The 12,630-nt window shown below is 44.1% G+C and overlaps 1 protein-coding gene across 4 annotated transcripts in view; it reads left to right on the top strand.

Moving 5' to 3' along the window:
• MTR (5-methyltetrahydrofolate-homocysteine methyltransferase) overlaps nucleotides 1-12,630 on the top strand; it is a 150,319-nt gene that overhangs the window by 37,425 nt on the left and 100,264 nt on the right. For all 4 annotated transcript variants that reach the window (XM_053207418.1, XM_027046946.2, XM_027046948.2 and 1 more), the window contains exons 14-15: nucleotides 1,515-1,655; nucleotides 4,161-4,346. In XM_053207418.1, the coding sequence (XP_053063393.1) occupies nucleotides 1,515-1,655; nucleotides 4,161-4,346 (327 nt within the window). The remainder of the gene's footprint in view (nucleotides 1-1,514; nucleotides 1,656-4,160; nucleotides 4,347-12,630) is intronic.

Consider the following 12,630-nt stretch of genomic DNA (forward strand, 5'->3'; position numbering starts at 1 on the left):
TGTTGGCATCTCTGCTGTCCGACTCTCTTGATCGCCAGTCTTGCCAGGTTGCCCCCGTCTCCTCTCTGCTTCCCCCAGTCTGTCCCCCAGGGGCCAGCCGAAGACTCTCCCTCTCGGGTGGCTTCCTCCATTTCAGTCCGCAGAGACCTGGCCCTTCCCTGATGCTCGTGCAGCCTCGGCGCTGGACTCACCCCGAGTGGGGCAGCACTGCCAGCTGTTCTGTGGGCCGGTGTCGTTCGCCCCCGGCCAGGTGCGAGCCCTTCCAGGATAGGGATGGGGACGCGTGCTGGAAAACACTTTTTGGTTTTGATTTTGAATTTTGTTGTCGTCTTTTTCCCGTGTAACCTTGGGTCATCACGAATGGTCTTTCCTCGGGCAATGCCAGAGGCTCCCATGTCTGCTCTATCATAGTGATGGCTTGACAGTGTCTATGTGGCTTGCTTAAGCCAGGGAAAAATAAGGACAACATCAGAAGCTACCGTTGATTTTATCCTTACTTATTTTATTACGTTATGAAGTGGACTGTGAAGACCCAAAATAAACTCTGTTTTATCAATTAGCATTTATAGAACGTGTATATTTTGCCCAGCATTGTTCAGAGGAGAGCAGGAAAGCAGGACCTTTCTAGAGTCCTAAACACTTAGCGCTCTATTTTGAGGAATAAGCTGATACTCCTGAAATCACGAGGACAGGATGATGTCGTAAACCATGCCATAATGATCACAGCTGTCACAGAAGTTGGGAGGCGGCACAGCGTTGTGGAATAAGCAGTGTTTCCCACCTGAAGGATGTTCTCTGGAACACTGATCCTACGAGATATTCCTTAAATGGTCGTAAATGGGAAATGCTGCGTATAATATCCTGTTCTTGGATATTTGCAGTGCGTAATAGTGTATTACAGGATTTGAAAAACCTTCCAGTATAAAAATCTGCTGAGTTTTATTTAACTCCTATTTCATGTAACTCTTACCAATAGCCGGCAACATGCTTTGCATGTCTTGGCAAACACTGAAGAGTAACAGAAGTTTTGGATGGTTTCTCTGAGGACTTCTTTTGGAGGAGATGGGGCTTGAGCTGGGTCCTAAACAGTATAGAAGGGAAGGAGATTGTATTTCAAGCAGGGGGACAATGTGACCTGTGACTCGGAAGTGGAAAAGACGTGGCTGGGTGAAGGGAACCAGGAGGGGAGGAATGGGGAGTTCAGTTAGGTAAGAAGACAGGGCCAGGTCACGGCGGGCCTGGGACACCAGGGTGGGGAGTGTAGCTTCTCTATGGCAGGAAAAACAGCGCCTTGGTGGATTCCGAGTGATGAAATGATGTGATGGAGGAGATGTTAAAGAAGGGTCAGTCGTCCGTCTGTGATGATTGGTGGGAGGAGAGCGGGCCCAGGGTTGGGGTGGCTGGCCAGTCTAGTCTGATTTGGAAGGACTGCCGGGAAGGTAGGGATGACTTTGGCCTGCCTTCTCTTGGGTCGCCCTCTCCTAATGCTGCCTCCTCTGGCATTCTTTCCTCAGGAAGCTCTGAGCATTGCCAAAGTGCAGGTGGAAATGGGAGCCCAGGTGTTGGATATCAACATGGATGATGGGATGCTGGATGGTACAAGTGCAATGACCAGATTTTGCAACTTTATTGCTTCTGAGCCTGACATTGCCAAGGTTGTACAAAATGTTTATTCCCCAAGGGAGTTCACCTGCCCTCACTCTGTCACTCATTTAACCTTGTCAATTGTCGCATGGGTCTGTCCTCTCATACACTGGTTTTCTGGTTTCTTACGGTGAGCACCCAACAGTTTCTGATTGTCAGTTTCTCCTTTAATGGCAGCCTTTTGATATAAACCAGAGAGAGCTGTGACTTCAGCTCGGCTGTTTCCAAGGCTTCTGGAATTGCTCACAAGAATTGAGTTTCCTCTGATGTCTGGATGGCCTAGGAACCTGCTTACCATGTCTCCGAAGGATGCAATTACCCGCTTTTACCAAGTCATGGGTTCCATTTCTAACACAGGGGTGCTCAGCCAGTTCTTCTTTATTGCAGGAAGAAGAGACCCATTTGGGCTTATCAGAGTAAACAAATTATAAAACAAGATTAAATTGAAGCATTCTATGTGAGCTTTTACATTTGTTCTTTAAAAGATGAAAGTTAATCGTGTCCAGTTTTAAAAATATTTTTTAGATGGATTCTAAATCTTTAAAAATTTTACTTCATTTTCTACCATTGAATTTGTGGTAAGAAGTGATTTGTGAAGTTCTTCTTAACGGAAACTTCCTAGTGCTTTGAGGGACGAGGCTGTCTGCCTTTCATTAGGCCCATGGCAAACGCTTAAGTTAGACATCTTGTGGTAAGCAGTGAATTACATCGACCGTCTTTCATTTGTGGCTTAAAACTCCTCAGTCAAAAGCCCTGTCACTCCTCTGGGAGTAAATATTTTGAGAATTTAAGGTGCGGAGAAACCAAATGACTCGTTCCAAGTCCATCAGAATGAGAGGGGGAGCAGCTTTTTATCTGCTGAGCGGTGGGGAAGGGGGCTCTGCTGGGGTCGGAAGACTCTCCGCACGGTCCCAGGCAAGTCCGCTGACTGTTGACCCGCATTTCTTTCCGCTGCTTTGTCTGACTCGTGAATCGTGAACATAGGAGTGCCTCAACAAGGAACAGCCTTAAGTAACCGAAGACCTTATGAATTACTGTTCTGATTGCTCCAGTAACTTTGTCTTGATCTCTCCTGGTTTTGACCTCCTACCACAATTTACTCGAGACCAAATTATGAACAACTGGAGTCGAGCATAAAAACGTGTGACTAGCCCATATTTACCAGCACAGCTGGGACACCAAACTCAGCCAGCAGTTTAGAACGTGGGCCTGGTATCGTCACTGGTGCCTGACCCCTTTCCTAGCAAACCTGTCACTGCCAGTGTGGTAAGAAAGAGCAGAGTCGATGGCTCCCTCGTTCCATCATGCTCTGCTTTGGAAGAGTGGCCTACGGACGAGCCGACTGCCCTGGGAACCTTCCCTGCGTTCTCCTGCCCTGCTCTCTATCTGCCCTAGGTGGGGCGAGGTGCCTCCGAGACATGCTGCTCACCTGCCCCCGTGTTACCCACACTTCATGGCACTGTGTGTCTAGTCGTTTATCTTAACAAGCTTGGGGAAGCCCGGGAGCCTCCTGCTCCATCAGTGCCCCTCAGTCTAGCACGGGGCCTGACGTGGGCGTCACTTTAAGTGATGGAGCTTAGATCAGCTGCCCTCTTTCATTTCTTTGCTTGGGAAGCTAGTCCTGCCTTGGAACCCTTACTTACTTTTACTTTTCCTGGAACAGAGGCATGAATGCACAGAGACTGTTAAAAATGAACCCGTTCTCATCTGTGCATTCCAGTTTTGTCCTTTATTTTAGTTATATGCTTTTATTAAATATTACATCTTTTCCTTTCTAATAGTAAAACGCTTCTACTTCTAAAACTCTTCTAAACACCCCCGCCCCCAGTCAGGAAATTGATTTTCTTTTCTTTCTCTTTTTAAAAAAATTTTTAATGTTTGTTTATTTGTGAGAATGAGATAGGGTGTAAGCATGGGAGGGGGCGGAGAGAGAGGGAGACACAGAATCCGAAGCAGGCTCCAGGCTCTGAACTGTCAACGCAGAGCCCAATGTGGGGCTCAGACTCAAGGACCATAAGATCATGACCCGAACTGAAGTCAGATGCTTAACTGACTGAGCCACCCGGGCATCCCAAGAACTTGATTTTCTAAGGGGAAGGTTGAATTTGAATAACTTGGCTGGAAGGCTGTTCCCAGGGGTGTACAAGGCTGAGCATTAACCCCAGAGTCAGATCAGGGATGTTCTGAATCCTGTTGGAGATTTAGTTTAGGCACTCGAAAGTGTAACCCGGAAATGAAGCCGGTGAGCTGACCTCAGTGGTTTCATTCCAGTGTTTAGTCGTGATCTTTGATTTATAAATTTCTGGTTCCTACGTGGGGTCTCTTGTAAGACTGGAATTACTCCCAAGTATTTTGGGCTTTAAGAATGAGTACCTTAAAATCCTCGTTCTTCCACACTATTGTTACTTGTTTGTTGCTTTCCTAAATAAGAAATAAGGAATATTTGGGAGCCCTTGGGTGGGAGTTTGTAGTGACTTGTAATTTTTCTGTGACTTTTCTCGCCCTTCTGATCTCAGGCGCCCTTGTGCATTGACTCCTCCAACTTCGCTGTGATTGAAGCCGGGCTGAAATGCTGCCAAGGGAAGTGCATTGTCAATAGCATTAGTCTGAAGGAGGGCGAGGGCGACTTCCTGGAGAAGGCTAGAAAGATTAAGAAGTTTGGAGCTGCTGTGGTGGTCATGGCGTTTGATGAAGAAGGGCAGGTGAGTGAGGACTTCTGACTGAGCTCCATCGCGTTACACGGGCTAGACCAAGCAGCAGAAGACAGCAGAGCCCAGAACACCCTAAGTACCACGTGGGTGTGCACGGGTAGATGCACACGTCATGCCCGTGTACAGATACTCGTCGCTACAAATAGGAAAATCTGATATATTCTGAAGTCTTTGTATCAGCTGAGGAAAGTATTATTCAGTGAACGCTATTAGACCGACTGGCTGTGCGTTTGGAAGAAAATGAAGTAGAGCCCTGTTTCCCACCGTACCCTAAAATGCAGCCTACGTCAGTTAACGATCTTAACGGAAAAAACAAAATTCTGAGGAGTATACGGGCAATTACCCATCTAAACTTGGGAAGCCAGGAGGAAAATTAATAGAGGTATCCACCTGAAAATGTTTAACTTTCTGGGGTGAAGGACATGGTACCATCTGCAGCATGAGTGGTAGCAGTGGGTTAACATCCCCAACATGCAACGTTTCTGTAAATTGGAAAATAAAACACCCAAATCAAGCCAAAAGAAGTCTAGACAAAGGAAGTGAAAAGCAGTTTATAGAAAAAGAAAAGCAAAGAGCTAATAAATCTAGGAGAAGATACTATACTTTGTAGTGATTAAGGAAATAAAAAATGAAGCATTAATAGGATATTTATTATTTTAATCAAAGAGAAAAATCTCTTTTGCACTCTTCTGGATTATTTGAATTTTTCTCCTAGTGAAAACATATCTTTTGGACAAAATCAGTAACACTTTAGTTACAAACAATTTTACTCTAAAACTACAAAAAGCAGAGAAAGGAAAGGAAAAGGGCATATAATTCCACTACTCGTCAGTCATACAAAATAAGAAGTCAGTATGTCCCGATCTGAAACCACGCCTGCCCTCCAGTTAACTGGCGTTTTTTTTCCTCAGCTTATACAGACACACATGTATCCACATAAGTCTTGTTTGATTAAATAAAACCGGGATCATGCTGTCAAATGGCTCCTCTCGTCATGTCCCTGCCACGGTATCAGGGAGGGGCAGTGGGAAGCTTGAAACATAATGTCAAGCGAGCGAAGGGTGTGCAGTGATTATGTTGTATTGATGCCTTATACCTCACGTGACTTTTAGAACCATTTTTGTGTCTCTTCAGTATTTTTTAAAAACAATGAAAAAAAATTCCATCCCTTGTGAGTCGCCCCCCCGGCCCCAGGAATCTCATAATAGGTCGATACGTGAAGGTACGTGTTCAGGCTCCTCGTGGTGTTATGGTCGGAGAAACTGGCAAAGAGTCTGACAGTCCATGAATAGCGGATGCCGCACAGAGCACTGCGTACCGGCTAAACAGGATGAGGTGTGGAACCAGGTCTACAATATATTGAAAAATGGGGAAAAAAGGCAGCATGATCCCGGTTTTATTTAATCAAACAAGACTTATGTGGATACATGTGTGTCTGTATAAGCTGAGGGGAAAAAACGCCAGTTAACTGGAGGGTAGGCGTGGTTTCAGATCGGGACATACTGACTTCTTATTTTGTATGACTGACGAGTAGTGGAATTATATGCCCTTTTTCTTTCCTTTCTCTGCTTTTTGTAGTTTTAGAGTAAAATTGTTTGTAACTAAAGTGTTACTGATTTTGTCCAAAAGATATGTTTTCACTAGGAGAAAAATTCAAATAATCCAGAAGAGTGCAAAAGAGATGATTTTGGTAATGGACATGTATTGAACCTTGACTCCTACCAAGCAGGCATGCTACGCACGTTAAATCAGCTTTTTGCCCCAGCATAGAAGTGTTGGCTACGTTTTATTATTTTTTTCGTATTCCACGTGAGGAAACCAAAGCGCTTGAGTCCCTGTTGTCACACAGGTGGCTGGTGCTAGGATTTGAGCCCGGATCTGGTGTCATTCACCAGCGTTTTTGCTAAATGGTCGGGTGAAAGAACCCAGGGTAAGGCTATCCGGGGAAGAGTTGGCTGTTTTAGAAAAAGCCACCTCAGAAAGTCCTGAAGAGGAAACACATTAAAAACCTGAACTAAACGAGAAAGCCGTGGGACCATTTAGGGAAAGAGGAGAAGTTCTCGAGAATTAAACATTTTATATAAGTGAATTTACACCTGCCGTTCTGGAACCTTCCCCCGACTCGGCAGAATATCGGCATCTTCCTGTCTTGGTAAATATGAGTGATAACTCCGTCTCTGATGGTTGCGTTAGATTCCAGGATTCTGTGTTTTCCTTAGTCTGATATTGAATGACATTACAGTTGTTTCTAATTTTTTAGTGAAAGGAACGTGGCCGGCAAATTCCCGAATTCATTCAGCTATTTCCTCTGGGAAATGGTTGTCCTCGGATGTGCGGGTGTTTAACGTTTGGACACGTACCGTTAAGTCATCCTTCTGCAAAGTTGTTATCCAGGCCTCTTCCCCTGCCAGTTCAGTGTGGTGAGACCTTCTGGCATTGTTTTTATTTTTACCTGAGAGGTCTATGTAGGTAGTGACAGAGGCAACTACCGCTGTGTGGGTTTTTCTAAGACCCAGAAGCCTCCAGCCCTCTAGCCCCCCAGCGGCAACCATGTCAGCTTTTATCTGATACTCACAGCAGTTCCCTCCTTGTCTTCAAATCCCAGTTTTAGGTATTATTTATTGCCTCTCTATAGCGGGGATGAGTTTGGCGTTTTTACTATCCTCTGTACCCCCACTTCACACATCTTTACTTGTATCCCCCCTATCCTCCCACTACGGTTAATTTTAGTCGCGACTGTTTTCGGTGCTCACATCGCTAAGCAACGTACAAGCCCAGACATGTGGTCGTATGCGACAGTTCCTTTTCTTTCCTGCACCCTGTTTGCTTTCCGTGAAATCAGTACTTTCCGTCTGCTTTGTTTCTCATACAGTTTATTTTCAAAATATCCTCCAGTTGTGTAAATTTCCAGTATCCAGTGTATCCAAACACAGTCAGAAGATGGTCATTTAAATTTCTTGAGGAATTCTGTCTTCAGGTCTTCTGGCACAGTCTGGGAAGGTCGTAGTCTGACTGTCCGCTGGCCCTGTGAAGTGTCCCTCGCCGTCCTCCTGGGTATTTCTCTTACTCCTCCCTTAGATTTTTAGATCTCCTAATTGCCTCATTTTTTTTTTTTTTTATTTAAGACTTTTTTTAATGTTTATTTGTTTTTGAGAGAGAGAGAGAGTGAGAGCAGGAGAGGGGCAGAAAAAGAGGGAGACACAGAATCCAAAGCAGGCTCCAGGCACGGAGCTGTAAGGACAGAGCCTGATGCGGGGCTCTAACTCACAGACTGGGAGATCATGACCTGAGCCGAAGTTGGACGCTCAACCGACTGAGCCACCTGGGTGCCCCTGCCTCATTCTTGGTTTGAGCTCTCCTGTGGTGAAGTGCATTCTCTGTCACCTTCCTAAGAAAGAAAACATGGCGGTAAAATTTTTTAAACCCTACGTGTCTGAAAATGGCTGTATTCTACTTTTATACTAATCGACAGTTGGACGGGGGTATAGGATAGAGGCTTGAAATTCTTTCCCCTTTGCTTTGAAAACATGGTCTTCTGGTTTCCACTAGGGCTGTTCTAACCCTTCGTTCTTTATTGTGAAACCTATTTATTTTCCTACTTTCTGGATGCTTCATGGATATTCTCTGTCCATGGTGTTCTGAAATCTCTTGATGATGAGTCATCTCTCATGGGGTGCACCCAGTGGTCTCTTTTGATTTGGGAAACTTGAGGCCACAGTTGCAGCAAGTTTTCTTGAATGTTTTTATCTTCTCTTTTCGCACATGTGGTGTTCAGATCTTGCATGTTTTGGAAAGATTGCCTAATTTTCTTTTCTTTCCTGTTTTTTTCAGCCCTAGCATTTTGCTGTGCTCAGTGTGAGATTTCTACACCTGTATTTATTCTCCAGACTCTCTATTGAGTCTTATTTCTAGGAGCATTTTTTCTTTTTGTTATCTAAGTGTTCTGTAAGAAATTGGTATAGACATCTCTTATTAGTTGATGGAGGCAGATACTGGCTTTAATTCTTTCAAGTGCATCTTGAGCCCCTGGTGTGTGCCAGGCCCTAAGAAGATAGCAGGGCATAAAACCTAGTCCCTGTCCTTGTGCAATGTGTATTTTTAGGGTGCACGGAGTAAGAAATAAAAACACAGGTCACACACACCGTTCAACATAAACATGTTGGATGTACAGTACTTGGGAATAATTTGTACATAGGTGGGATTTAAAGCAGGGAGACTGTGTCTCCAAAGGAATGACTTTAGAGCAGAGGTCCCAGGACCAAGTGCATCTTGGAGCTGCAGTGCTCAGGGCTGGGGAGAGGAGGAGACCCCATGAGAAGAGTTCGAGGAGGAGCAGCCTGTTTGGTAGGAGAGGAACCAGAAGACGGGTTTCACTGGAAAGCCAAGTGAAGAACAAGCAAGAAGGGCCCAATGAGCTATTTTAAAGAGCTGTGGTTAGATCAAGTAGGATGAGACAAAGAATTTATCACTGGATTTAGAACTGGGGTAGTTGATGATCTTGCTGTACTGTTTCCAAGGAGATGAAAGCTTAATTGGAGTGGGTTCAAGAGAGAATAGGAGAATTGGAGGCAGCAGGTGTAAACAAGCTTTTTTGAGGAGTTTTGCTTTAAAGGGGAACAGAGGAATAGTGTGGAAACCAGAGATGGGTAGGGGGTTAAGAAAGGGCGCGCGCGCGTGTGTGTGTGTGTAGACGGATAATGTGACGATATGTCTTTGCAAGCCGATGGGATTGATCTGGTAGAGAAAGAGAGAGGAATTAATGCACCAGGGAAAGGGGGTGTTTGCTAGCTCTGTGACCTTGTAAGTGGGGAGGGCCGGCAATCAGTGTGCAGGTGGGGGAGGGGGGGGCGTGTGCTCACACTGCGGGAGCGAACTTGGAAGCGTACAGATCCAGAGGCACGCTGGGCGGTGTTCTGGGGGGAGTCTGTAACTGCTTGTGTTTTCTCAGTGAAGCAGGCAGCAAGGTCAGCTCAGAATGGGAATGCAGTGTCGTGTGCTTTGCCAGCAGTGTGTCTCTGTGTAGCCAGCAGTGTGTGTAGCCAGTCTGTGTAGCCAGCAGCCTCCATGGAGAAGGGGTCTCTGCCGGGGCTTTTAAAAACCATGCACAGCCCTGGACTCCACCCTTTCGGTTCCTGGCTCGTGTGGTCTGAGGTGAGACCTGGGCTAAGTAATTTTTTTTTAAATTCCAGTATAGTTAACATACGGTGTTACATTCGTGTTAGATGTACCATGTAGTGATTCGGCAATTCCGTACATCACCCTGTGCGCCTTGCCTCAAGTGCCCTCCTTAATCCCCATCACCTGTTTCACCCATCTCCCCACCCACCTCCCTTCTGGTAACCGTCGGCGTGTTCCCTGTAGTTAACAAGAGTCTGTTTCTTGCTTAGCCCGTCCCTCTCTTTTCCTTCCTTGGCTCATTTGTTTTGTTTCTTAAATCTGGCTTCAGGAATTTTGAGGCCTTAGAGGTGATGTGTATACTGTGATTGGAAACCAGCAGTGTGTATCTCGGTCTTCGTAGCACCCACCTGGGGGTAGCTGTCCTCCCATGTTAGAGTGAGTCAAGGTCAGATGGTTAGGACGTGCTGGAGCCAAGTTCGGATCCCTGATCTGCCAGTTTGAATACTGATGCGTGTTTCCAAGTCCTGTGTAACTTACCCCATGCCTTGTCCGTTCGCATTGCACAGTGTTCAGTCTGGTCTGAGAACGAGCTTTCCCAATGTAGATTTGAATGTGACTAGAAGTAAAAAGCAAGTGTAGGGAAAGAATCGTTTTAACCTAGTTACGAAAGAATGCAGATTAGAGCAATATTAAGGTAATGTTTTATCTGTACTAAGTCGGTAAAAGTAAACTTAAAAATGATCAAAGCCCGTGCTGGTGCAGCAGTAGAAACAGAAAGCCTTATTCATCCTAGAGCATAGTATCAGGCTGGGACGGTCCTTTTGAAAGATGCCGTAATGCCTGCCAAGACATATAAAAACGTTCATACCCTTTGAGCTAATGATCTCATTTCTGGGAAATTATCCCAATAAAAGAATTCGGCAGCATTAAGAACACTATATACGCAAAGATTTTTCACCAGCTTTATTGAAGAAAAAGACACCTAAATGCCCAACTGGAGAGAAATTTTTAGCTTAGATTACATCATTCTGTTGGGATATTATTCAGAGTATTCAAATATTAATTACGAAGATTATGGCAGGGTGACAGTGCTTATAAAATGTAAATAAAAACATAAAACCAAAAATTATTTAGACACTGTATACATGACAGCGTAAAAACTACATTTAATAAAGATCAGAAGAAAATGCTGTAAAGGAAAATAATTGTTACTATAAGGCAGTAGAACTAAAGATTCCTTTTAAATACTGCTTTCCCTATTTAAAAATAATTTTTCTGTATGATTATAGACATATATGTTTACTGAAGAATTATAAGAAATTACAAAGAACAACACAAAAAAATTCACGTATTTGCAAAGCTCAGAAGCCAACAATACAGATATTTTGGGTATTCTAAAGGCACGTCTTCTGTTAGTGAATTCTCCTCACACTCTTGGGTGTAGAAACAGTTAAGAACCAAGATTTGCTTTGCTTGGATGACATGGTTGCTTCTAAGGAGAAAGCCGTTCTCTTAAATATTTGTTTTTGAGAGAGAGAGAGAGAGAGAGAGAGGCAGAGGCAGAGAGAGGGGGAGACAGAATCCCAAGCAGGCTCTGCACCATCAGCGCAGAGCCCGACGCAGGGCTCGAACCCCCGTGAGATCATGACCTGAGCTGAAATCAAGAGTTGACGCTTAACCAACTGAGCCACCCAGACGCCCCGAAAGCCTCTCTCTTAAATGGAAAAACCGTTGGAACTGAACAGAGGGGGGAACTCACACCTGCTTTTGTTGCAGTATCTGGCTGCCGTCTTCGGTTTATGTTTGTGATTCATGTTGCACTGAAAACTGCGAGGTCAAGGTCGGATGTGGCTGAGGGGGCTCTGGCCCTGAGACTTCTGGAGTAAAAGGCAAATAAGGAAGCGTTTCTTTGTCTTTTGCTGATGTTCATAGTTTTGATTGCCTGTTATTTTAACTCCTTTATCCTTGAAATTTCTATGGGAAAATAATGTTATTACTACTACTAGATTTAATTTTCCTTTTCTAATTGAAATGATTATTTTGATAGAATAATTTTTGATAATGTGAGGTTTCTTAGAAATATAATTATCACCTAAAAGGATGGGCTTATATCATTTTTGTTTGCATGTGTGCAAACTAATTTAAAAGGATCAGTATTGGGGCGCCTGGGTGGCTTAGTCAGTTAAGCGTCTGACTTCAGCTCAGGTCACGATCTCGTGGTTCATGAGTTCGAGCCCCGCGTCGGGCTCTGGGCTGATGGCTCAGAGCCTGGAGCCTGCTTCCCATTCTGTGTCTCCCTCTCTTTCTGCCCCTCCTCCGTTCATGCTCTGTTTCTCTCTGTCTCAAAAATAAATAAACGTTAAAAAAAAAAAATTAAAAAAAAAAAAAAGGATCAGTATCCTATAAATGCATCCGTTATATTCACATTTTCCTCTGTTAAATGATTTGAAAATAATTTTCCAACTTATGGAGAAATAAAGCCCCATTGGGATATTGATTAAAATTTAACCGTAACCTAGAGTATGATGATATCTTAGCAATATTCCTAGTTGTCATTTAGGAGCATAGGATGTCTTTCCAGTTGTTATTAATGAGGTTTTATAGTTTTTCTTAAATAGAGAATTTCGGGAACCTTCCTAGGTGTTTTGTGTCACTTTGTTGTTGTGATTGGCTTATTTTTTCCTTTCGTAAATATTTCTCCTTTGGTAATGATCTTTTAGATTTTTATTTCATGACAGCTTCTCTGTTGAATTTAGATAAATTGATACCATTTTTCAGTTGAATGTCTTGTATTTTCCAGGAAGCTATGCACCATGGTATCGTAAATGGTTCTAGGAAAGGGAAGTAATAGTGAGTTCTCAGTTTTCCCTTTATTTTTACCTTGCTGAAGGTAGTTGACCCACGCCTAGGAGCTCATTCTCAACGTTTTCTCCTCTGATCCTCTCCGAGCTTTGTTAACATCCTACAAGTATTTCTGCATTTCAGAGGCCTCCTATTCAGTGGCTATGGAGAGGTCACTACTGCCCAGTTAAGCTTACGTGATTGGATATTTCTGTTCTTGGGCCTTTCCTTCTCAGGTGGACTATAGGTCTGAAGTCCTTGCAAAGACTTTTCCAGATTGCTTTTGGAGGTGGGAGTTCATGACAGGGATGTGAGG

Source organism: Acinonyx jubatus, chromosome D2 (assembly GCF_027475565.1).
Source record: "Acinonyx jubatus isolate Ajub_Pintada_27869175 chromosome D2, VMU_Ajub_asm_v1.0, whole genome shotgun sequence".
Lineage (NCBI taxonomy): Eukaryota > Metazoa > Chordata > Mammalia > Carnivora > Felidae > Acinonyx > Acinonyx jubatus.